The 25,227-nt window shown below is 40.2% G+C and overlaps 6 protein-coding genes across 8 annotated transcripts in view; 3 read left to right on the top strand and 3 right to left on the bottom strand.

Moving 5' to 3' along the window:
* LOC26533542 (uncharacterized) overlaps window positions 1–6,811 on the top strand; it is a 56,872-nt gene extending 50,061 nt beyond the window's left edge. The window contains exon 4 of the mRNA XM_033380857.1: window positions 6,514–6,811. The gene's annotated coding sequence lies outside the window, so the exon portion shown is untranslated. The remainder of the gene's footprint in view (window positions 1–6,513) is intronic.
* On the top strand, window positions 2,760–4,038 carry LOC6902347 (uncharacterized). Its single transcript, XM_002133257.3, has 3 exons — window positions 2,760–2,987; window positions 3,051–3,275; window positions 3,341–4,038. Exons 1-3 carry the CDS (start codon window positions 2,908–2,910, stop codon window positions 3,840–3,842), a joined length of 807 nt encoding a protein of 268 aa, XP_002133293.2. The 5' UTR covers window positions 2,760–2,907; the 3' UTR covers window positions 3,843–4,038.
* On the bottom strand, window positions 4,057–5,372 carry Daao2 (D-amino acid oxidase 2). Its single transcript, XM_033380852.1, has 4 exons — window positions 5,122–5,372; window positions 4,851–5,063; window positions 4,499–4,795; window positions 4,057–4,435 (listed from the first exon to the last, which is right to left on the bottom strand). Exons 1-4 carry the CDS (start codon window positions 5,325–5,327, stop codon window positions 4,123–4,125), a joined length of 1,029 nt encoding a protein of 342 aa, XP_033236743.1. The 5' UTR covers window positions 5,328–5,372; the 3' UTR covers window positions 4,057–4,122.
* A 10-nt stretch (window positions 6,812–6,821) lies between the features above and the next one.
* On the top strand, window positions 6,822–9,534 carry LOC6902344 (keratin-associated protein 17-1). 2 transcript variants are annotated; one of them, XM_002133254.3, is made up of 5 exons: window positions 6,827–6,970; window positions 7,058–7,100; window positions 8,110–8,443; window positions 8,820–9,012; window positions 9,069–9,534. In XM_002133254.3, the coding sequence occupies exons 2-4, from the start codon at window positions 7,074–7,076 to the stop codon at window positions 8,927–8,929; spliced, it is 471 nt and encodes a 156-aa protein (XP_002133290.2). In that variant the 5' UTR covers window positions 6,827–6,970; window positions 7,058–7,073; the 3' UTR covers window positions 8,930–9,012; window positions 9,069–9,534. The 2 variants fall into 2 exon arrangements, with proteins under 2 accessions (XP_015036909.1, XP_002133290.2); XM_015181423.2 differs by lacking the exon at window positions 8,820–9,012 and having other exon boundaries at window positions 6,822–6,970; window positions 8,110–8,605.
* On the bottom strand, window positions 9,198–13,600 carry Aasdh (Aminoadipate-semialdehyde dehydrogenase). Of its 2 annotated transcripts, XM_002133253.3 has the most exons (6): window positions 13,097–13,600; window positions 12,702–13,040; window positions 12,369–12,650; window positions 11,884–12,314; window positions 10,494–11,818; window positions 9,198–10,432 (listed from the first exon to the last, which is right to left on the bottom strand). In XM_002133253.3, the coding sequence occupies exons 1-6, from the start codon at window positions 13,474–13,476 to the stop codon at window positions 10,019–10,021; spliced, it is 3,171 nt and encodes a 1,056-aa protein (XP_002133289.3). In that variant the 5' UTR covers window positions 13,477–13,600; the 3' UTR covers window positions 9,198–10,018. The 2 variants fall into 2 exon arrangements, with proteins under 2 accessions (XP_002133289.3, XP_015036907.2); XM_015181421.2 differs by lacking the exon at window positions 13,097–13,600 and having other exon boundaries at window positions 12,369–12,646; window positions 12,702–12,837.
* Window positions 13,601–13,725: 125 nt separating this feature from the next.
* Window positions 13,726–17,769, bottom strand: eEF2 (eukaryotic translation elongation factor 2). Its single transcript, XM_002133252.3, has 5 exons — window positions 17,622–17,769; window positions 16,763–16,977; window positions 16,168–16,695; window positions 15,141–15,837; window positions 13,726–15,066 (listed from the first exon to the last, which is right to left on the bottom strand). Exons 1-5 carry the CDS (start codon window positions 17,622–17,624, stop codon window positions 13,975–13,977), a joined length of 2,535 nt encoding a protein of 844 aa, XP_002133288.2. The 5' UTR covers window positions 17,625–17,769; the 3' UTR covers window positions 13,726–13,974.
* Between the last annotated feature and the right edge of the window lie 7,458 nt (window positions 17,770–25,227).

Raw genomic sequence — 25,227 nt, 5'->3', positions numbered from 1 at the left:
AAATGCGGCAGTGGATGACTGAGTTAATCTTTCGTTTAACTAGATGTATTCGTATTTTGACAGCTGCTCTGTGTCTGTATCCGAAAGATACTTGTTCTCATTCACTGTAGATTATTCGCCATTTAAGCGCTAAATAATCAAACAATCCAGTGCTTCCTTTGACAGGGAAAGGGTGAGGATAAGGATTATCCGCGTGGCTTCTTTCATTCCGCTCAAACATTTCTGTTTTGAATTACTTTGGTCCTTTGCTTTTGTTGGAAACCCCTTGCTGTCTGTTTGTTTGTTTATTTGTTTGCCACACGAATACCAACCACGAAACGCCACGAAAATGGTGGCGGGGGGCCGCGATGATGATGAGGATGCATACACCTTGCGGCTAACAAGTGCATCCCTCCCACCGCCAACCAACCCAACACAATTCAAAGTAGTCCGAATACAACCCAGTCCCAGTGCCAGTCCAACAATTGCCACCATTCCATTGTCAAGCGGCTTTTTCAGCCATTCAGGCAATCAAGAAACGTTTGTTGTGAATATACTCTCACCAAAAAGGTTGCAGGGTACATGGAAGAAGCAAGGATATATCAGCAATAACTTTGTATTTACAGAATGTAAGTAGAATAGAAGAATGCTCGTATTATTCTGTGTATCCTGATGATTGTTAAAGCTTACACAAAATATATTCCCTTTAGAGCCATGATGTTACTAATAAGTCATATTATACATATGTAGATGTAATTAGAACAAGCAGATCATTTATTGAAATCATCCGGATCGCATCACTTTATGGCTTTCTACCGGAAATGCTAGAAGAATAATACTAAAATTGAGTAATTACTTATCTGGCAGAAAAATATCTCAGAGGGTTATCTCTTATCAGAATTCCCCATAATTTATCAAACGTATTTGTTAAAAGTGGCGCAGAAACCATACGCAATCCTATAAGAAAGCATCCAAAACCCCATTTCTATATTGCCGAGTTGATATAGCGATATTTGTCTGCCTTTTGTTCAGTTTCTTTGCCATTTCTGATTCGCATTAAGATAATTTCTAAAATATATGTATTTGCTCGTCTTCTATCGTATTTTGCAGGGTATATAAACTTCGGCGATCCCAAAGTTGGGCGCCATACTCGCAGGTTTTTTGTTCCATTACATTTGGTTTTGTATTTGCGCATTTTCGATTTTAAATGAAAGCCGTATAAGGACAGCCGCGAATAAATGACTGAATGAGTGAACGAATTTTGCTAGCGAATGCAAGTCACGGCTAACCAGGGAGCCAGGAACGGACCAGCGCAGCTCTTCCAACTGCCAAATGGAGCCAGCCCCAAACCAGGACAAAATGTGCTCAGGGAATGCGCAGGTGTTTTGGCTGGGAAAAAACCTCCGACACCCCAGCCCCACGAATGGTAAACGATTTTCGAATGAATTCAAATTCGCGATTGTTCCGAATGCTGGCTGGTGTTGTTGTTGTTGTTTTTTGAAGTTGTGGTTAGGGGGTTAGGGGCTCACCATTTTGTGGCAGGAGGGAAGATCCACTGAGTGCCACGTGTGTGTAAACAATTTGGCGGATTAAATGAGTCCCAAATGAGACGTTTTTATGCCCGGAACAGTTTATGCAACATCATAAAGTCCACGGCGGACTTAACAGTATTATACCAGTACATACAGTATGTACCTTAACAGTCTTTATCTTTAATCCGTTTTACTTTTAGTTGAATGTGTGGGGTATCTTTATCTTAAGAGAAAACGCTGGCCGTAATTTCAGTTTCCATCTATGACCGAAATCCCACACTCTAAATCGAACCCCCAAGCATTAGTATGATGTCAAAAAGAAAAATTAAGTTATTTCTTTTCAATATTGAATTTATTCCGCCGACATGAGACGGTGGCGACTACGTGCTTGGAATAGATACACCACAACTGGCAGAGGAAGCGATGGGGCAAGCTCAAGTGTCAGCCGTTGCGGGGGAGGGGCATTAAAAGTGTCGCTTGTATTTAAATATCCAATTGTCTCACGGACAAGGAAGTGAAACATTTAAAAATGCGCTCCTTTGTCGCTTCGTGGGGTGGCAATATATCCTGATACATCCCCATCCCTCAGTCATATTCCGAAGGATACATGGCATTCGAGGCCAAATTCAGTTATCCCCAAATGCCAGATGCCAGACGCCAATTGGTTGTTGCCTGTTTAGTAAATGACACTCGATGGGCTTTGAATTTTAAAAAAACCCAACATCCAAGCGAGCCGAACAGGAATGGAATCCAAGGTGTATGGCTGGACGTGTTCTCACTTCCGAATTTATGTACATCCTGTTGGGGGTGGATTTGGCTTGGTTTCAGTCCAACTCCCACACTCCACACACTCACGAAAGGCCCCACCTAAAATTCCTTTCGCTGCATTTGTTTGTTGTGCTGGAAATTTATTCAAATTGAGACATTAGACAAATTAAATTTACACCTATTTCACTTGATTGTTATCGCCTGTATATCGCATTTAATTATGACATTATTTCGAAAAGGTTTCCTCGCTCAGGACATTTGCATTTTGTTGTACAAATAAACATTTATTTTATTGTTATTCTTTGGGGTGGATATTGCAATTTATTCATATCCTGAACAGATGCTTTAAGATCCAAGATGGGTCACGATTTTATTGTATATTATTGCAAATATAAGATCTCTCTCTACATACATATGTATATCTGGTTAAAAGACTAAGCATTCCAGCATCCCAGAAGTATGCTTTGCCTTGACATATTCGATTTATAAACATTCTTTAGACAAAATAGTATCTGTATCAGTATTTTTCGGATTATTTATTTTTGTATTAAATTTTATGTAAAATTCGACAAAAAAACCACCAAATCTTCAGTGTTATCCAAACATTAGTAAAGGACAGAGAACTGCAATGGACGATATACGCACTTTGAAATACGAAATCAAGTGGGATGAGTACGAAGGGATGCCAGTAACTGACATCAACTTTAAGCAAGTAGAACCCCCGACAGGCTGACAGGATGACAACCCTTTCGTTACTACCCTTTACCTCAGGCACTACGACCTGGTGATCGATTTCATGTGGGAGAACTCCTTCCTGAAGAGCATGGTCTTCGAGGGTCTGGGCCTTTTCGAAGTGGAGGGAATGAGGCAGATCTACTCGAACTATGTGCGGCACATTCTGCAGAACGAGTGCTCGGTGATGATGCTCAGTGCAGATGAGACGGAGATAAAGGCCGTGGGCCTGCTCGAATGGATGACAGAGGAGTGGCATTCCTGGTGAGTGGATTCCATCTGCCACCATCTCAATCTCTCTAATAAGAGAATTGTAACTGCCTCTTCAGGGTTTTCCTGCCCTCGTCCATACCCAAGTGCCTGTTCAAGCAGGTGATCATGATGAAGCAGGAACTTGTGGCAGCCACCAAGGAGAATCTTGGCTTAGCCGTCTACGATTCTCTCACCGTCCACGAGATCGGCTTCCCCGACGACCTGTGCTTCAATAGGGACTTCCTATTGTGCATGTTCGACACCTTCGGTGCAGTTGCTCAGCACATGCACATGCCCCGAGTATGCTTCATAGCCCTGAGCACCGTGGAGCAGGCTGCGGCCAGCGTTGTCGAGTACGACGAAATCGGACGCACCATTTACTCCATCTACAAGGTGGGGAGTAGCCGACCCTTCGATATACTCCGTGAGCTGGACGAGATGTACGCCCTGATCTTCGAGCTGCCCGTCAGTCCGATCGTGCATTACATGGATATGCCCGGATTCGAGGCGTTCCACGAGGCTCTCGCCGCAAAACTGGCCAAGGAGGCCGCAGAGAAGCAGGATGATGCGGAATTCTAGATTCTTCTGCTGTGGTAGGATTTTGCTCTCAAGAAATGTGCAGCATATTCTTGGGCTGTTCCCTGTCAGAGTGTGTCGAGTGTCGGACCATCAGTTCACGTTACCAAGCAGCCAGCGATAAGCTTATCGTCAATACGATCCGTCCTATAGTGAACATAAAACAGTATGCACTGCACTCTGTAATTGTGCTGATAATGCCCTGCTGTTGTACACCTTTTTGAGGGGGTATTGGTATTTAAACCAGAAGGAAGAGTTTATTTTGTATACAAACGTGAGGGCTTTACAACTTTGAAATATTCTTGGCAGCCAGCAGGAGATCGAGAACATCATCGGCACAGCCCCAGCACAGCGTCACCCCACTGCCGCCGTGTCCATAGTTGTGGATGAGCAGCTTCTGGCCACGCCGCTCGGCCTCGAGGCGCAAATTTGCACGTCCTGGGCGGAGGCCTACCCAATCGAACAGCGGCTTGGTGTGGCACAGGCCCGGAACAAACTGACGACAGCCGTCCACAATAAGTTTCTTGTCCTTCTCGCAGACCCTGTTGTTGTAGTCCCTCTCCTGGTGGGTGCCGCCCAGTACGACACTCTCAGTGCTGTTCGAGATGGAAAGAAAGGTCATGTGAAAGGAAATCCAAGTATATTAGGTCTGGTAATACTTGGGTATTATATAGTTGCCATCATCGCTCTCATCCAGTACGGCTGAGAACATCCAATTGGCTTTCACTCGGGAAACCTGACCGCGCACGGCATACATCTGATCATCGTTGAGCATTTCGCGGGAGCCCAGACCTGAACAGTTGACAATCACATCGTAGGGCGATTCAGTGATGAATCTCTCCAGATCTGTGACCTTTTGCTGCACTACTGCACCTCCGTTCCGAGCGAAACGCTTCATGAGATACGGCAGTAGTTTCACGGGCTCTGAGGTGTATGTGACAAAGGACAGGCCAGATCTAATAGATGGAAATAGTTAACGAGAGTTTTGAAACGGGTATTCTCTATTCGTACGTAAACTTCACCGATCTGCCTTGATTGTAGATTGCTAGCTGTTCAGCGGTTAGGTCCAGAGCCCCATAAACAATGTCACGCCAGAAATCCTCGACAGTATCCACTGTGGATGTGCTCAGACGGATGCAGGGCACGAGACAAACACCAGCCTCGCCGGCATCCTCGCTTAGCCAGATCTGCTCCAGAAAACTATGCATATTCTTCGACCACTTGCTGTAGAAATAAAACCTTAAGATCGGCTGTATTAGAACTATCAATTGGATTATCCCACTAGACTTTAGATTTTTCCGTGCCACCCAGCAGATAAGGGCCCCAAAGACCCGCCGAGCCATCTCCTGTGGTGTTTGGCGAGAATTCCTCCGAGATGATCGTCACCTTCACAGGGATGCCATTACCCTCCTTCTGGTAGTGCTCCAAGATCTTTATGGCACTGGCGACACCGTTGACGCCAGCCCCGATAACAGCGATGTTCGGCATTCCTCTTGACGTTCCGTTCGGATTGAAAGTTTGGAGCAAACTAAAGAGCTTGCCGCTTATCAAGCAGCACAAAAAACTCAATTGATGATGATAACAGAGCTTTGCTTTGATGTCGATTGCGATTGAGGAATTGTGAGCTTGCTCTGCCCTGGATAACCGTTGCCTTTTGAATCAATTGTTTTAAACAATATTTGCCTTTCGGTTAACACAGATACACCCTTTACCAATCAAAAACGCTGGAACGTTGTGAGTTGCGGCAAGCGCAGCTGCTCTACTTTTATACACGCTACTCAGTCGTATAGACATATATGATCTTATGATCTATATAATAAAATATAATTTTCTCAAATTAATTTTAATTTAAAAATACCCAAGATTACCCAATGCACCTAGGCCACGTATTTTGGCATAAATTCGAAAATGTCATGGAAAGAAAATCTTTTTCAATTGATAAAGATATAGCGGTTTGACATTTGAAATTGTTGAACCTATTCAGTTGAGCGGCACTGCATTAATATTTTTGATTTTAATGTAGCCCTTTAAAGTGTGATGTTCGAGTTGGTTCATATTTGTCAGTTAGTTAGCTGTGTTTATTGATGTGGGCTTTGCATAATTAGAGAAAACTCAACCAACTTGCCAGTTTACTCTGGGCAAAAACTTTTTTCGTGCCATCGTGTGACACACACTACGTTAAAATAATGTAGGAAGTGAATGTTAACTAACGTATATTAAATAAATTGCGGCCGTTTCATTTTTACGGTTATTTTCATTTTGTATGTCAAGTTTAATTTTTCTATAAAAAGCTGCTCAGTATTTGGATTGATATCAAAGAAATTCTTCACCTGTCGCGAGCTTGAAGCTTAAGCAACTGAAGACATATGTATGTACTATGGGTATATAACTCAACCCGGTAAAAAAGATAAAATAATTAATAAATGCCAAATGATAAATTTAAGGAGATGCTTTTTAAATGGCTATTGTCTTAAATAATCATAAATAAAGAAATATATAAATACTCAACAAAAAAAACTACTAAAAGCTGCACCTTATATGGGCGGTAGAGATTGGCAGGTTTGGCTTGGTCTGAAATGTATGTACATATATATGATTTCTTAAATATACATGTCATTACAATTAACTGTACCCACTTTGAAGTCTCTAACTTAATTTTTCGAATATTTTCCAGAATATCAGCCCAATGTCTGGAGCAATGTGCAATGGAAGAGTCAAGTGGAATCGCTTATGGCAGCCAAAACAACCACAAACTATGAAGGATTACAAGCTCCAACTAAGTTCAAGTCTTCACTATCATCGAGGATCACCGAGGGAAGTTGGATAGCTCTTAAGAAGCCTAAACCAACAAAATGGACTATTGTTTAATGGACAATGCTGAATTAATAGAAAAAAGAGAAGCAGAAGAAGTCTATGTGCATATCCCATGATATGTAATTGTGTTGTTCAAATTTTGGTCCGTAATCTAGTAATCCTTGCCGGAACGAAAGCAAAATTAAAAAATGATGTAGCTCTAGAGCTCTCAAAATTTCTCATTCGTTTCCTAACTCTCGATCCAAACATTTCGGCCGCCTTCTAAATTTTTTGTAAAAATTCTAAATTTTATTTTTCGGAAAAACCAACCAAAAATTGTAAGCATATAAATAATTAAGACCCAATTTGTTTTCTTTTATGCTATTATGCTAATTGCGTTTATGTCTTTTTATTTCATCATGCAGCGCTCTAAAGAAAATCATGTGCGATCCGTGTGGACCATTCGCGGTAAGTGACCTCGGCTGCAATTGTCTTCGATCCGTACAGCGTATACTGTGTCGCGTACCCCATCCGGTATCCTCCAACCGCATCTGCACCTGCTACTGCAACTGCATCCGTCGTCGTCGTCCAGTGCTCGCCCAACTGCTACAATGCCGCTCAACTGGAGGCGATGCCCCAGTGTCCACCACGCATACCACCACCCTGTCCGGGTTGCATCACGGTCCAGCAGCCGCCGCGGATGATCTGCAAGAAGCAAGTGGTGTTCACGGAGAAGATAGTACCCGAACCGATGGTGGTCAATCGGTGTCGGCAGATAACCATACCCAAGGTGGTGGATGTGACGCGGGTCATTCAGGTGCCGAAGCTCGTGTGGGTGTCGCAGATGGTGCGCGAGCCCCGGGTCATCTACTATCCATCGATGGTACCTGATCCCTATGTGGTGTGCTATCCGAAGCGGATCTGTGAGCCGCGGGAGGTGTGCCAATCGATTCTGTGCCAGCCGAAGCCGCAATTGATAGATGTCCCACCGCCCCGAGAATTCTGCTGCTACCCCAATGGGCCGATCAACTATTTACCTCAGCCACCGTGCCCTTGTGCACCATGCGGTCCTTGTACTCCATGCGGTCCTTGTGGGCCGTGCGGTCCTTGTGAGCCGTGCGGTCCTTGTGGGCCGTGCGGTCCTTGTGGGCCGTGCGGTCCTTGTGGGCCGTGCGATCCTTGTGGGCCGTGCGGTCCTTGTGGGCCGTGCGGTCCTTGTGGGCCGTGCGGCCCTACTGAATCCTGTGGACCCCCGTGTAGACGCTAATGCCACAATGTGAGCGACATGGAGGCAGTAGACTTGGGTGGAAATACTGTCCCTCATGTTGCTCGCTACCCATAGCCCATAGCCCATAGCCCATAACAATAACCCCAACCAAACCCAACCAAACCCCCGACGTGTGTGCTACGATCAAGACAATTGCAGTTGCATCGTAGCCCGCCTTTTGGTACTCATTGGCATCCTCTTTCATTACAGCCCCGAGGCTGCCGCAGCCGAGAACTGCGGTGCGGCATCATGTACACCACCTGCGATTGTGTGAAGCGCAATGGGCTCCAGGATAAGTGTCCGCGATCGGCCTGCCAGGGAAGGCCGGCGTGTCTGTGCTTTCCGTACCCGAATTGCGGACCATCAGCATTTCCTTTGCGCTACGCCAATATGACGATGGGCGTGAACAACAAGCGGATGCGTTGTCAAGCAACTGGAGCAGGCGGTGGCGGTGGCGGTGGCGGCGGCGCTTGCGGTGGTCGTGCCGCCGGTGGTTGCTGCTCCGCCGGGCCATGCTCATCGCCTGGTCCTTGCTGTGGACCCTGTAATACAACTGCGTGTTGTGGCCCGCACAGTCCTCCATGTGGTGCTCCTTCGCCTATACCTTGCTCTCCTGCGCCGGGTTGTTGCTGTCCCCCTTTGCCCGAGGGTGGTATACCCGATCCACGGGTCTGGAATTGTTGTAATACCCCCCCATCGTATCCATGTAAGTTCTCGTCCGCCTTGGCCCTGGAGCTGTCAATCCTGGGCTCCTTGTTATTCCTTTCCGCGTGTCGTTTCTTTGTCCTGTCTGTCCGTGCATAATATGGGACGGCGTAGTGGTGAGGAGCATTCCGCATGTTTGGATACTGAGCGTGCCACAGCACCAACAAACTTGGATCAGAAAAGATCAGTGGTGTAACCTCCGTTGTATCCTAAAGCTCCCTGCTGTGCCCGCTACCTTGCGAAAAAGGAGGAGAACAGGCCCTGTGTTTGGTGTGCGCCCTGTAAAGCCCACTGCTACAATACGCCGCCGAAATGCTGCTGCTAGGACCAGCATCCGATCCTCCGAGCATCCGTATTCCTCATTCGGTCCGCACTAGAATCAAGCCCCTCCGTAAAGTCCCGTCCCGCGTAAGTAGGCCAAGTAGCTGTCGTATTCATCTATGCTTATCCTCCTCTTCCCTCAGGTGGCTTTTAGGATCGGACAAGCTCTGGCCCTGGTCTGGGAGTGGCTGGGAGGGAGCACACACACTTCTATACTCCATCCCACGTCCTCAACCATTCCAAACAAAAAAAAGTTTGTGATTGCAATGGACATGTTGAAGTGTTTGTTGAGCGCATTTTTGGTGGTAACTAAATTGGAAGCAAGTTGAATCCGAAAGGAACCCAGTGGCATCTTGGTCAGAGGTCCCTCAAAAAGAGAACATCAACGGAGGAAAACAATGCTCGGGCTTCGTGGATGAATGGAAGATGCCAAAAATTCATGATGCGTACATTTACCACCTCGCATTCCGCATCTTTCTAGACTTTTGCCCTAATGGTTCTAAATTTCGGCATAAAATATATATTCAAAATTATTAGTACTAAAAAAACATCAATACATATGTCGAGTTTGGGCACTTTTTTGGCAAATAAATTCACAAACAAGTTCTATTTTTATTATTTCACTTTAGCATATGTACAAGAAGGTTTAGAGAAAACTAGTATTATGTGCGATGTGTGATTAACTGATTTTATTTTGTCCGGTTTTACCTTAAAAGTATGCAACAAAAAATTTTTCAATACAAAAATCACCTTTCTGCTCATTTCTGGTCCCCTGGTAGATCTGGCAGATCTGAAAATCGAAAAAACTCGATTTTGATGGCGATTCAAAGAGGTTGTTGTTTTTGTAGTAACTATGTTGTTGGGTCGTTTGACGTCTTTCTGTGATCCGAAAAACATATTTCCTTCATGATTAATCTTTAATGTGCAAATTATATACAAAATAATGATTAATACTTAATTACAATTAGATTACAAAAAAAAAATGTGACCAATGAAATCTAATTTCATGTCACACTTCATAAAATCTTATTTAACATAATGTTAATTTGCTGGCATGTCGAGATCTACATAAATCCATCTGTATTCACGTGACCTAGACGCCCAGGCAGTATAAATAATTATCTCGACATCCCACGTAGACTCGCCGGAGGCTCTCTATATAGCAGGAGGTGGAAAATATTTCGCCAGGCAGCTTGGCCGACCACTGAATCTGGCCATTGTGAAAATTCATCAAAACGACGCGGCCGTCGGTGGCGCTGCTCCAAACCAAATGGCCGATGAGCTGAATCGTGAGTAGTGTGGGCGTGGCATATATAGGGGCTCCCATATCGACCTTCCATTGGAGTTCGAAGTAGACCGGTTGTCGCGCCCGTTCTGTGTTGCATCGTAGGCAATACACATGACGATCGATGCAGCCAAAGACCACAAAGGAATAGCCCATTTGTGTGGGTGGCGTCTTGACGACCAGAGAGGAGAAGATGTTGCCCTCTGCAGTGTACGTAGCCATCTGTATATTTGAAATTCAATGAATGCTTAAAGAAATAGAGATTAACTAAAATTTAACTTACAATCTTTCCATTGCCCACATGACACGCATGCACACGTCCAGCCACTTCGGCACACAGGAAATGGCTTGGCTTCGAGTCCAGAAGGACAGGAGTGGCGAACAATGGCTCCTTGCACTTTTGCGCCCATTCAACGGATCCGTCGGTGAGAGCGACCCTCGTATAGCCACCGTCCAGTGTGCAGATGACCAGCGACTGTTCATTGGGCAACTCCAGGGGTCTCGCGAATATTGCCTTTTCACCAATCCTCATGCACCAGAGCACTTCCTGCCGCTCGGCGGACAGGCAATACACATTGTAGTCCTCGGCATAGCTGCAGACCACAATTCGGGAGCCGTCGGCCGTCAGCAATGGCTGGGCCTTGATCATGCCGCCAATCTCCACTCGCCACACAATATCGCCAGTGAGGGGATTGAAGCCGTAGAGGCAACCATCATAGCAGCCCACCATGGCCAGCTGCTCGCTGAGGAACGTCACTTTGCACTCAATCCGATCCGGAAGCTTTACGTTGCTCAGCTCGATACCGGTTTGAGGATCCAGGGTGCGCAAAATCTGGGAATGTGCTCCCACGCAAATGTAGCGTTCCTCGTACTGCGACACGGGCGAATCGATGCACTTGCTGAAGTTGACCTTCCAATGGAATTGGAATTTAATCTCCGGCTGCTCGATACGGGTGATGGTCAGACCACAGCTGCCACTGATTCCAGTAGCGCAGTTTACCGTCTTGGTTGGCAACGGTTCCACCGGCTTCAGTTTGGTATTATTTGCCACCAGCTTGGCCGTATCGAGAAAGCGCAGGACGGTGCGCAGTGGAACATTCTCGTCGAGCAGCATCTCGAACAAGTGTCGCTGCTCATCGTCGATGCACATTTGCAGGCCAATCTCTCGACAAATCGTAATGGCATGAAAGGAGGTGCCTCCCGCCTGACGAAAGCTCAGGTCAAACCCACAGGGTTGGCTGTGCTCCAGACGTTGCTTCTTGGCCATTCTCTCATTCGATACGTCCACACATTCCAGTCTGTCGTGTAGGAAACTCTTTAATATTTCCTGGGCGGGCTGAGCCAGAGGTATGCACTCCTTGAGCAACAATTCCTTGTCCAATTTCCCATGAACATTGCAGGGAAAGTGCTGCTGATAGATAAATCTGTCTGGCTGCTCCGCATTCAAAAGCTTGGACAGTATATCGAAAGTCTGGGCCCGCTGCTGCACCTTGGTCTTAATTTCCAACGTACGTATGCAACAGATGAGCTTCTGGAGTTCCTCGAGCCACAGGCAAGTAGACAGCTCTCCGCTGGGCAAACATTTCTCAATTTTACGAGTGATTAAGCCTGGATTTGGGATAAGATGACTTGGTTTAGATGGAGCTGTATCAAATGAATGTTCCATAGCTCACCCAAACTGATGCGATTGCCGGCTCGCTTGACCACATCATTGGCGCGCTCGCCATAGCATATTGTTCCATCCTCCAAGCGAATAACCAGATCTCCAGTTGATCGAAAACAAATGGCAGAGTCCTCGTTCGCCTTTTCCACGTCATCGATTTCCGGGATATAGCAACGCCGAGTGGCGCTGCCGATGAAGAGCTCTCCGTGCTCCATATTTCGATCGGTCTGGTATTGAATCCGTATCACCGTTTCGTCATCGATGGGAGTGCCCAGTGGCATTTGCGTTTGCAGGGAATGTAAAATGTGCAGTAGACTCCAACACGATACTTCTGTGATTCCGTAGATGTTGCAAATGTGTTTCTGCAACAGAACACGTGGGTCCATCCACGTGATCAGCTCTGCACTGGATGGAAATGGTTCACCACCAAGAAGAAGCACTCTGTAATCGATTCAAAGTGGTAAGAACTCCATGAATGGATAAGTATACACTCACCTTAGTGTACTGGAGTTACTTAAGATTCGTTCGCGTATTGCATTCGCTCCGAATTGCCTGAATAGCGAGGGCGTCATCTGCAGAATAGTAATGCCCGTCGTGTTCACGCTGGTGGGAAAAAGCGCACTAAGAACCTTTGATGGGGCTTCCCTCATCGTGTGTTGACTGACCAGTAGGGCGGCTCCGGTTTGGAGTGCGAGAAAGAGCTCCACAACAAAGGGATCGAAGGTGCAGGGGGTACCCAAAAAGATTATGTCGGCCATGGAGACATTCAGCTTCTGGCTGACAGAGCATGAGTATCACTGGGCATATTCAACTTACATATTCACCTACCTGAGCGCCAATACATTAGGAGCAATACATTCATAGGGCACGTGAATCAGCTTGGGAGTTCCCGTCGTACCTGTTGTCGTGATTGTGTAGCACATGTTGCCCGGCAGAGGCTTCTTCGCCTGCACCGGTGGATCGGTAGGAGTGCGTTTCAGCTTGAATAGCTTGTATTCCTCGTTGTAGACCAAACATATGTCGATCCGCTCGAAATATACAGCGCCGACGGACATGTGCCCGCTGACCACTAGATAATCGACACCAGCGGTGCACATTTGCCCGTGCAGAGCCTTCGACAGCATCATTTTGTCGGTCGCAAAGAAGTGGCATTTGTGGTTGAGTATCCTGGAATTGGAAGCGATTAGTTTATGAGTATATTTACAGAACAAATCTCCACCTACGCCAATATCAGAATGCACGAGGACGGCATGTGCTGCGCAATGCGAAAGGCAATCCCAATTCCATTTGGCACCTTATTGCGTCGCAGCCATGCCAGTAGCTTCTCGACGCTGGTCACAGCCTTGGTATAGCTTAGGGGAAAGTCTTTGAGCTCCATGCGCTTTATAACAAAAGGCACATCGCCAAATGCTCTAAGCCGGCTGATGTCATAGAGCCTCTTCGACTCCTCCACACAAGTTGGTCCTATATCAATTTCCGGTTCAGTCTTGACCTCCAGATTGCAGCTATCCGATCCTGAAGCATCCCCTGTGTCATTTTGCGCCGCATCTTCATCTAATTTAGGTTCTATTTTTATTGTTTCCATGTTTACATTTTTCTCCATTTCCGCGGTTGCATTGCTGAAGCTATCGATGGTTTGATATCGCGGTTGTGCTATCGATATGCGGCGGATTTTTTGAATACATTTAACACAAGCTAATGTATTTCAGAATAGTATAAATTGATTCGAATACACTATATTTAAATACATACAGCTGCCATATCACCTTGGATCTCTCCTCACCCTACCCCCGGACATTCTATTTTCGTTTCGACCACACCATGTGTATTTTGTTTTATATAGACTTAAAGATATAATCATTTACGTGATTTATTATGGTGTTACTGTTATACAATTAATAATCAAAATTTCTTTAAATGTGGTTGTTGTTTCACTTTATTTAAAACGCTGCCAGCGGCCGCAGCGACGTCGATGTTGTAGGGAGTTGCTTAGTTGGGTGGACGCTCGCTTTGATCCTTCTCCTCATACTCTCAGCCAGCATTACGTTGTTTTTGTTGTTGTTGCTGTGGGGGGGATGGTGTTTGTGGTAGCAGCAGCAGCTTACAATTTGTCCAGGTACTGGGAAAGATCGGGAAGACCCTCCTTGAGACCCTTGCGCTTGCGGGTATCCTGGACAATCTGGTAGGGTTTGCTGGCTGGCTCGCACGGGTCACCGGGCAGCACCTGCCAATGGTCGAACACGCACTGGGGGAAGGCCTGTCCTCCGGTGTTGGAGCGCAGATCGGCGGTGAAGCCGAACGACTCGTTGACGGGCAGATATGCCTTGACCACGAACATGGGGGTGCCGACCACCTGGTTCTCCTCGAACACATGTCCACGACGTCTGTTCAGCACACCGTAGATGCCGCCGACGGCGACCTCTGGGCACTGAATCTCGCACAGATACACGGGCTCCATCAGACGGGGACCGGCAGTGATGGCGGCGGCGTACAGGCAACGACGGGTGGTTGGAATGATCTGGCCACCACCGCGATGGATGGCGTCAGCGTGCAGAGTCACATCATAGATGTTGAAGCGGACACCGCGCATGTTCTCGTCAGCCATGATACCCTCCTTCGAGGCCCACTGGAAGCCAGCGACCACGGAATCCTTGATTTCATTGAGGTACTGCACGGACTTGGTGCAATCCAGAATGAAGTTGGGGCCAGTGCCGTCGGGACCGAAGCACCAGATCTTACGGGCCTCAGTGATATCGTAGTCGTACTTCTCGGCCAGATAACGGGCACGAGCCTTGAAGTCGTCCTTGGAGCTCACTTCCCCGTTGTCAATGTCCTCGGGCAGACCGTCGGGCATGGGCAGGGCCTTCATCAGCAGACGGTTGTGCTTGTTGGGGGACTTGGACAGACACATCTGGTCGGACTCGTCATTGACAGTCTCGCGGTAAGACACAACGGGGTCAGACTTCTTAAGGGGAATGCAAGCATGATCCTCCTCCAGATCCTTAAGGCAAATCTCCAAGTGCAGCTCACCGGCACCGGCAATGATGTGCTCGCCAGACTCCTCAATGATGCACTGCACCATAGGATCGGACTTGGCCAGACGCTTCAGACCCTCTACCAGCTTGGGCAGATCAGCGGGGTTCTTGGGCTCCACAGCCACGCGCACGACAGGTGACACGGAGAACTTCATGACCTGTGAGAGTGGAGAAGGGGATTAGTAAGATGTCCAATAGTTTCATCAATCAAGATGTGTGTGTGTTCATGTACCTTCATGTTGTGGGCATCCTTGAATGTGGTGATGGTACCGGTCTTGACCAGGAACTGATCGACACCAACCAGACCGCAGATGTTGCCGGAGGGCACATCCTCGATGGCCTCAACATAACGACCCATCATCAGGATGGTACGCTGGATGGCCTTCTCGTACAGATCCTCCTTCTTTCCGGGGGTGTAGTTGGGGCCCATGATGCGGCACTTCTGTCCGGTGGCAACCTTGCCGGAGAACACACGGCCGAAGGCGTAGAAACGTCCCTTGTCGGTGGTCGGTACCATCTTGGAGATGTACATCATGAGTGGACCATCGGGATCGCAGTTCTTCACGGCAACGGCGGCCTCATCGTCGAGGGGTCCCTCGTACAGCATTTCCATACGGTACTTCTGGGCCACCACGGGCGAGGGCAAGTGGATGGCAATCATCTGAAGCAGAGCCTCACCGGCTGGCAGCCAGGTGCGCATCACAGTCTTCAGCAGAACCTTGCCATCCTTGTCCTTATCCTCGTGCTTCAGGGTCACACCGATCTTCTCGAGCAGCGTACCGATCTCCTCCTTCTTGTAGTTCATGATGGCATCGAACACCTTGTAGATGGGGTCTAGGATGTACATGCAGAAGGAGCGCTTGTTGTCGACCTCCTTTTGTTTCTGCCATTTCTTAGTCTTGGCGTTGAAGAAGTTCTCACCCCACAGACTGTCGGATAGAAATGTTTTTGAAGTTAGAAATATTGAAGAAACGGTTCCGGCACGCCCCAAGGTGTGGAGTGAATGTAGGGTCGCTGCCTTGGCATGCCTCGTTTGGACATTAGGAAAGCGGTCCCAAGGCAGCGTTTCAACAGCTTCCCAAGTAATTTTCTCTACTTCTATATTTATAGCACTTGTAGCGCCCTCAGCACGCGCGACTCTAAAAAAGGGGCCCCCGTACGGGGGAACTTTCAAGATGTCGCACGCTCAGCGTCACACGTTTTGTGCTAGAAGCGTGTTAGTGTAAGGAATGGAGTGGGCGACACGAGGGATGACTCACCGGTTCATTAGCTTGACAACATCGATCTTGAACTTCTCGGAGTACATCTCGGAGAACTGCTTGAGGGTGAAGGCCCAGCCGTGCAGACCAGAACCGAAACCGACGGATCCCTTGGAGGGGTCCACGCGCACCTCACCCATTGGGCCACCATCGTCGTTGTAGGTGGCAATGATGACGTTCACGTTCTCAACGATACGCTGGAAGGTCTGGTAGAGCTCCTCAGCCTCCAGCTGCAGCTCCAACAAAGCACGGTCCATCTTGTTCATGAACAGAATGGGCTTGATGCGCTCGGCGATGGCCTGACGGAGCACAGTCTCGGTCTGCACGCACACACCGGACACGCAATCGACGACGACCAAGGCACCATCGGTGACACGGAGAGCGGCAGTGACCTCAGAGGAGAAATCAACGTGACCGGGGGAATCGATCAGGTTGATCAAGAAACCCTTGCACTCCTTCTCACGCTGATCGGGTTGGTTGATGAAGACCAGATCCTTCTCCTCTACCTCGAAGTACATGGAGATGGCACTGCAAATACATATAATGGTTAGTCTCGAAAGCACGGTGTGACGCTGCTGGCTTTATCCACGCTTACGTCGACTTGATGGTAATGCAACGCTCCTGCTCATCCTTGCGGGTGTCGGTGAAACGGGTCTCACCAGCCTTAGCACCAGCAATGATACCGGCCTTGGACACGAGCGAATCGGTCAAGGTGGATTTACCATGATCAACGTGGGCAATCACGGACATGTTGCGGATGTTACGCTTCTTGTCCATGAGGCCACGGATTTCGTCGACGGTGAAGTTGACCTAAAAACAGACATTTGTGTGTTGGACGAAGGAGGGGGAGAGAGAGAGAGACAGATAGGAGAAGGTGAGAGGAGTTTTGACTGCATATGTATTTATTAAAAATGGCGTCCGCAGTAGAGCAAAACCTAAAAACGCACACACACACAAACACATGCAGAATCCGCAATCATGCCATGGACTTTGAGGTTAGATAAGAACAGAAACCACTTGCGTCGACTATTTACAGAAATCACATCACTTACACACATGTTCGTACATATCTATAGGCTATGCATAGTCTATATAATTAGAAGAGGTATTTCATTCTTCTGTGCAAAGATATTTCACAACTCTCACACACTCACACATATGCAGCATTCCCCATTTCGTTAGAATTTTCAATACCAAACTGCATACGTCATTCCTCGACGTCCACTTGCGCTATTTCTTTGTCTTGCATTTCACCAGACCGGACCCCCCACACACACACTCATGCACACACGTATGCATAGCCATAGGACCAGGTAACTGGGTGTCACGTCTGCACTTTCTACGGCCATTCCCACGCACTTTCGCCACCGGCACACCGAAAATATCCGCAGAGAACACGCATACAAATTATCCTGCGCCACTTTCTGCAAATATTATCCATTATTTCCACCTACCATTTTGGATGTTTAGAGATTTTCTCGTGGACCAACTGTAAAAACACTACACGCCTGCACTGGCGTATCGACAGGAAAGAACGAGATGCAGTGTGTCCGCGGAGTTATCGATAAAATATATCGTCCGACCCTCAGAAATATACCGAAACATACCGCCTCATTTTCAAAATATACTGACGAATTCAAGTTATATTTTATATATTCCTCGCTTTTGCTATTCCGTCGAATATTACAAGCTATATAGAACATTTAGCCGTGCCCACACTACACGCCTGCACTGGCGTATCGACAGGAAAGAACGAGATGCAGTGTGTCCGCGGAGTTATCGATAAAATATATCGTCCGACCCTCAGAAATATACCGAAACATACCGCCTCATTTTCAAAATATACTGACGAATTCAAGTTATATTTTACATATTCCTCGTTTTTGATATTCCGTCGAGTATTACAAGCTATATAGAACATTTTGCCGTGCCCACACTACACGCCTGCACTGGCGTAACGACAGGAAAGAACGAGATGCAGTGTGTCCGCGGAGTTATCGATAAAATATATCGTCCGATCCTCAGAAATATACCGAAACATACCGCCTCATTTTCAAAATATACTGACGAATTCAAGTTATATTTTACATATTTCTCGTTTTTGATATTCCGTCGAATGTTACCAGCTATATAGACGTTTAGCCGTGCCCACACTACACGCCTGCACTGGCGTATCGACAGGAAAGAACGAGATGCAGTGTGTCCGCGGACTTATCGATAAAATATATCGTCCGAGCCTCAGAAATATACCGAAACATACCGCCTCATTTTCAAAATATACTGACGAATTCAAGTTATATTTTACATATTCCTCGCTTTTGCTATTCCGTCGAATATTACAAGCTATATAGAACATTTAGCCGTGCCCACACTACACGCCTGCACTGGCGTATCGACAGGAAAGAACGAGATGCAGTGTGTCCGCGGACTTATCGATAAAATATATCGTCCGAGCCTCAGAAATATACCGAAACATACCGCCTCATTTTCAAAATATACTGACGAATTCAAGTTATATTTTACATATTCCTCGTTTTCGATATTCCGTCGAATATTCCCAGCTAAATAGAACTCTTACCCATGCCCACATAATTTTAGCCCATTGATGAATAAATTTTCTACCCAATTGGTTACTTTTTAGTCCTTGCTTTTATTGTATTTTGACAAAAAAAGGCTTAAACAAAATAGTTCAACAAAAAAAAACAGTTGCAATGTTGCTGGTCTATGAAGACATGATGCGTGTATATGCCTTTGTGCACCCTATTTCGTTAATTTTATATGTAGATCAAACGCAATTTATTAAGACCTTTTCTCAAATTGATATGTTTTTGACTTATTCATGTGTATTATTAGTATCTTGTATATATTTATCTCGATCCTGATACCTACCTGCGATGACAAACATTTTCTCAATCCTATAACATCCATTTCCCCCAGGGTATGTGTGCATGGAATTAGCAACATGTTTGTGAATGGAAATAACAATTATTCAATAAAAATCAAGAATAACAATTATAATAACAATTATTATAACAATTATTCAAAAAAATCAAGAATAACAATTATAATAACAATTATAATAACAATTATTCAATAAAAATCAAGAATAACAATTATAATAACAATTATCCAATAAAAATCAAGAATAACAATTATAATAACAATTATTCAATAAAAATCAAGAATAACGATTATAATAACAATTATTCAATAAAAATCAAAAATAACAATTATAATAACAATTATAATAACAATTATTCAATAAAAACCAAGAATAACAATTATAATAACAATTATTCAATAAAAATCAAGAACAACAATTATTATAACAATTATTCAATAAAAATCAAGAATAACAATTATAATAACAATTATTCAATAAAAATCAAGAATAACAATTATTATAACAATTATTATAACAATTATAATAACAATTATTCAATAAAAATCAAGAATAACAGTTATAATAACAATTATTCGATAAAAATCAAGAATAACAATTATAATAACAATTATCCAATAAAAATCAAGAATAACAATTATAATAACAGTTACTCAATAAAAATCAAGAATAACAATTATAATAACGATTATTCAAAAAAATCAAGAATAACAATTATAATAACAATTATAATAACAATTATTCAATAAAAATCAAGAATAACAGTTATAATAACAATTATTCGATAAACATCAAGAATAACAATTATAATAACAATTATTCAATAAAAATCAAGAATAACGATTATAATAACAATTATTCAATAAAAATCAAAAATAACAATTATAATAACAATTATAATAACAATTATTCAATAAAAACCAAGAATAACAATTATAATAACAATTATTCAATAAAAATCAAGAACAACAATTATTATAACAATTATTCAATAAAAATCAAGAATAACAATTATAATAACAATTATTCAATAAAAATCAAGAATAACAATTATTATAACAATTATTATAACAATTATAATAACAATTATTCAATAAAAATCAAGAATAACAGTTATAATAACAATTATTCGATAAAAATCAAGAATAACAATTATAATAACAATTATCCAATAAAAATCAAGAATAACAATTATAATAACAGTTACTCAATAAAAATCAAGAATAACAATTATAATAACGATTATTCAAAAAAATCAAGAATAACAATTATAATAACAATTATAATAACAATTATTCAATAAAAATCAAGAATAACAATTATAATAACAATTATCCAATAAAAATCAAGAGTAACAATTATAATAACAATTATTCAATAAAAGTCAAGAATAACAATTATAATAACAGTTACTCAATAAAAATCAAGAATAACAATTATAATAACGATTATTCAAAAAAATCAAGAATAACAATTATTATAACAATTATTCAAAAAAATCAAGAATAACAATTATAATAACAATTATTCAATAAAAATCAAGAATAACAATTATTATAACAATTATAATAACAATTATTCAATAAAAATCAAGAATAACAGTTATAATAACAATTATTCGATAAACATCAAGAATAACAATTATAATAACAATTATTCAATAAAAATCAAGAATAACGATTATAATAACAATTATTCAATAAAAATCAAAAATAACAATTATAATAACAATTATAATAACAATTATTCAATAAAAACCAAGAATAACAATTATAATAACAATTATTCAATAAAAATCAAGAACAACAATTATTATAACAATTATTCAATAAAAATCAAGAATAACAATTATAATAACAATTATTCAATAAAAATCAAGAATAACAATTATTATAACAATTATTATAACAATTATAATAACAATTATTCAATAAAAATCAAGAATAACAGTTATAATAACAATTATTCGATAAAAATCAAGAATAACAATTATAATAACAATTATCCAATAAAAATCAAGAATAACAATTATAATAACAGTTACTCAATAAAAATCAAGAATAACAATTATAATAACGATTATTCAAAAAAATCAAGAATAACAATTATAATAACGATTATTCAAAAAAATCAAGAATAACAATTATTATAACAATTATTCAAAAAAATCAAGAATAACAATTATAATAACAATTATTCAATAAAAATCAAAAATAACAATTATAATAACAATTATAATAACAATTATTCAATAAAAACCAAGAATAACAATTATAATAACAATTATTCAATAAAAATCAAGAATAACAATTATTATAACAATTATTATAACAATTATAATAACAATTATAATAACAATTATTCAATTATTCAATTATAATAACAATTATCCAATAAAAATCAAGAATAACAATTATAATAACAATTATTCAATAAAAATCAAGAATAACAATTATAATAACAATTATTCAATAAAAATCAAGAATAACAATTATAATAACGATTATTCAATAAAAATCAAGAATAACAATTATAATAACAATTATTATAACAATTATTCAAAAAAATCAAGAATAACAATTATAATAACAATTATTCAATAAAAGTCAAGAATAACAATTATAATAACGATTATTCAATAAAAATCAAGAATAACAATTATAATAACGATTATTCAATAAAAATCAAGAATAACAATTATAATAACGATTATTCAATAAAAATCAAGAATAACAATTATAATAACAATTATAATAACAATTATTCAATAAAAATCAAGAATAACAATTATAATAACAATTATCCAATAAAAATCAAGAATAACAATTATAATAACAATTATTCAATAAAAGTCAAGAGTAACAATTATAATAACAGTTACTCAATAAAAATCAAGAATAACAATTATAATAACGATTATTCAATAAAAATCAAGAATAACAATTATTATAACGATTATTCAATAAAAATCAAGAATAACAGTTATAATAACGATTATTATAACAATTATTCAATAAAAATCAAGAATAACAATTATAATAACAATTATCCAATAAAAATCAAGAATAACAATTATTATAACAATTACTCAAAAAAATCAAGAATAACAATTATAATAACAATTATAATAACAATTATTCAAAAAAATCAAGAATAACAATTATAATAACAATTATAATAACAATTATTCAATAAAAATCAAGAATAACAATTATAATAACAATTATTCAATAAAAGTCAAGAATAACAATTATAATAACAGTTACTCAATAAAAATCAAGAATAACAATTATAATAACGATTATTCAATAAAAATCAAGAATAACAATTATTATAACGATTATTCAATAAAAATCAAGAATAACAATTATAATAACAATTATTATAACAATTATTCAATAAAAATCAAGAATAACAATTATCCAATAAAAATCAAGAATAACAATTATTATAACAATTATTCAAAAAAATCAAGAATAACAATTATAATAACAATTATAATAACAATTATTCAAAAAAATCAAGAATAACAATTATAATAACAATTATAATAACAATTATTCAATAAAAATCAAGAATAACAATTATAATAACAATTATCCAATAAAAATCAAGAATAACAATTATAATAACAATTATTCAATAAAAGTCAAGAATAACAATTATTATAACGATTATTCAATAAAAATCAAGAATAACAATTATTATAACGATTATTCAATAAAAATCAAGAATAACAGTTATAATAACGATTATTATAACAATTATTCAATAAAAATCAAGAATAACAATTATAATAACAATTATCCAATAAAAATCAAGAATAACAATTATTATAACAATTATTCAAAAAAATCAAGAATAACAATTATAATAACAATTATAATAACAATTATTCAAAAAAATCAAGAATAACAATTATAATAACAATTATAATAACAATTATTCAATAAAAATCAAGAATAACAATTATAATAACAATTATTCAATAAAAGTCAAGAATAACAATTATAATAACAGTTACTCAATAAAAATCAAGAATAACAATTATAATAACGATTATTCAATAAAAATCAAGAATAACAATTATTATAACGATTATTCAATAAAAATCAAGAATAACAATTATAATAACAATTATTATAACAATTATTCAAAAAAATCAAGAATAACAATTATAATAACAATTATTATAACAATTATTCAATAAAAATCAAGAATAACAATTATCCAATAAAAATCAAGAATAACAATTATTATAACAATTATTCAAAAAAATCAAGAATAACAATTATAATAACAATTATTCAATAAAAATCAAGAATAACAATTATAATAACAATTATCCAATAAAAATCAAGAATAACAATTATAATAACAATTATTCAATAAAAATCAAGAATAACAATTATAATAACAATTATTCAAAAAAAATCAAGAATAACAATTATAATAACAATTATTCAATAAAAATCAAGAATAAGAATTATAATAACAATTATTCAATAAAAATCAAAAATAACAATTATTCAAAAAATCAAGAATAACAATTATAATAACAATTATTCATTAAAAATCAAGAATAACACTTATTCAATAAAAATCAAAAATAATAATTATAATAACAATTATTCATTAAAAATAAAAAATAATAATTACTTTTCGATACATATTACATATGTACATATATCCTGGCCTGGTGGATGATCTTGGTGTATTACTAGTAAGCTTGTTGTAAGCTAAAGTTTTCTGAACACATTTCCACCATGGAAAAAAGGCCCATGGGCGTCCTTGGGCTTATAAAGAGGTGGTCAAGGGAATTGGTCGACCCCTATATAACAAAGATTCTCTATACATCGCTAGTTAATCCGATTTTAGTATACGGCTTTTGTGTACCGTGCCATCAGTACAAAGTACACCAGGACTAGGCTTCTTGGGCTTGGGCGTATAAAATGAGTAACACCAAATGTCGTTGATGTAAAGATTTGTATCTAATTTTGTGGTGTTTATATACCTGAACAGTAACATAAATAAGTATCTCATAATAAACTAAGTAGTATTATATTATATTATTATTTTCGGGGGCGTACAATAATGATAATAAAGCGGCCCCTATCGGCGGTTTCTTACAGTGGTGAGGTACTCTATTGGGAAAAAACGGTTTAGTTATGCTAAATTCTCGTCAGGAGTCGCTGTAGCAGTTTTAAATCTGTTCTGTGTATTTGTCGTAGTGTAGCAGAATTTCAAGAAACAAAACCAATATAATTTTATAATATCTAATATTAATCTTAATTTTGTTATTCATTTATCGGATAAAATAGTTTTTTAAAAGCTGCACAGAGACAAAATTAATTAATAATACTTAAACAAATTCAATTTGCTTGTGAATTTATAGACTAATCGAGTCGCAGATTGAGTGACAAGCAACAAATAAAATGATGACAATGTTGCGACAATTTGTTTGATGTTGATTACAAAATACAAGGAAACATTACCCCTTCATAAGATTCATGTTCAGAAACACGTTCTTTTCAGCAGATGTTGAGCAACATTATATTCTTAGGCACGTTACCCCTTAATGTTGAGACTCTCCAACTGAGTGCTGCAGCAACATTGCCCCTTAATGTTGAGGAGCAGTCACCAAGCAACAATGGTGAAAACAATTTAAACTCAAGGAGGGGAAATCATTTCACTCAAACTGTGCAACAAGGCTGCTGGCAACACTTAGAATCTGTTGCTGGCAACATTGATACGAACTCAAACTCCACGAACCAAAATCGGTCGGAACTCCACTCCAATTGGACGAAATTTTCTAACGGTAAGGCGTTACGCTGTCGTTACGTTGACCCTCACATCAGAATTTCGCGACTTTCGGTCTCCTCCGACCTGACGACTGACTGATGAGGCGGCCTTAAAAAGGCGCAACAAAAATGTTAATTAGCCACATTTGTTTGTTTAGCCTCTTCCCCCACTCTTCCCTTCCCCCTGAAGCATCTCTCGCTCTCCGTCGAGCGCCACTCTTTAATTAGTTATTCATATTGTATTTTATCTAATGAACACCGCGAATATTTCAAATGAGAAAATTCTTAACTGAACTTTTTATCTCAGGGATGGAAGATCTAATACGAATTTCGGTACAACGAAGTTTTCCATATAAC

Source organism: Drosophila pseudoobscura, chromosome 4, assembly GCF_009870125.1.
Source record: "Drosophila pseudoobscura strain MV-25-SWS-2005 chromosome 4, UCI_Dpse_MV25, whole genome shotgun sequence".
Lineage (NCBI taxonomy): Eukaryota > Metazoa > Arthropoda > Insecta > Diptera > Drosophilidae > Drosophila > Drosophila pseudoobscura.
This window is presented reverse-complemented; position numbering and strand designations above follow the sequence as displayed.

What these genes read in the sequence shown, in the direction of transcription:
- LOC6902344 (XM_015181423.2), top strand. Translation starts at nt 7,074, where the DNA reads ATGTGCGATCCGTGTGGACCATTCGCG. An exon ending in ATCCGTGTGGACCATTCGCG is followed by an intron (nt 7,101 to 8,109) that starts GTAAGTGACCTC and finishes CTTTCATTACAG; the next exon opens with CCCCGAGGCTGCCGCAGCCG.
- Aasdh (XM_002133253.3), bottom strand. Translation starts at nt 13,476, where the DNA reads ATGGAGAAAAATGTAAACATGGAAACAATAAAAATAGAACCTAAATTA. An exon ending in AGTAACTCCAGTACACTAAG is followed by an intron (nt 12,315 to 12,368) that starts GTGAGTGTATAC and finishes AATCGATTACAG; the next exon opens with AGTGCTTCTTCTTGGTGGTG. An exon ending in ATGTGGGCAATGGAAAGATT is followed by an intron (nt 10,433 to 10,493) that starts GTAAGTTAAATT and finishes TCAAATATACAG; the next exon opens with ATGGCTACGTACACTGCAGA.
- Daao2 (XM_033380852.1), bottom strand. Translation starts at nt 5,327, where the DNA reads ATGCCGAACATCGCTGTTATCGGGGCTGGCGTCAACGGTGTCGCCAGT. An exon ending in GGCAGATCGGTGAAGTTTAC is followed by an intron (nt 4,796 to 4,850) that starts GTACGAATAGAG and finishes TCCATCTATTAG; the next exon opens with ATCTGGCCTGTCCTTTGTCA. An exon ending in GGCAACTATATAATACCCAA is followed by an intron (nt 4,436 to 4,498) that starts GTATTACCAGAC and finishes CATCTCGAACAG; the next exon opens with CACTGAGAGTGTCGTACTGG.
- eEF2 (XM_002133252.3), bottom strand. An exon ending in GTTGTCAAGCTAATGAACCG is followed by an intron (nt 15,838 to 16,167) that starts GTGAGTCATCCC and finishes TCTATCCGACAG; the next exon opens with TCTGTGGGGTGAGAACTTCT. An exon ending in AGGATGCCCACAACATGAAG is followed by an intron (nt 15,067 to 15,140) that starts GTACATGAACAC and finishes CCACTCTCACAG; the next exon opens with GTCATGAAGTTCTCCGTGTC.
- LOC6902347 (XM_002133257.3), top strand. Translation starts at nt 2,908, where the DNA reads ATGGACGATATACGCACTTTGAAATACGAAATCAAGTGGGATGAGTAC. An exon ending in GTAACTGACATCAACTTTAA is followed by an intron (nt 2,988 to 3,050) that starts GCAAGTAGAACC and finishes CCTTTACCTCAG; the next exon opens with GCACTACGACCTGGTGATCG. An exon ending in ACAGAGGAGTGGCATTCCTG is followed by an intron (nt 3,276 to 3,340) that starts GTGAGTGGATTC and finishes CTGCCTCTTCAG; the next exon opens with GGTTTTCCTGCCCTCGTCCA.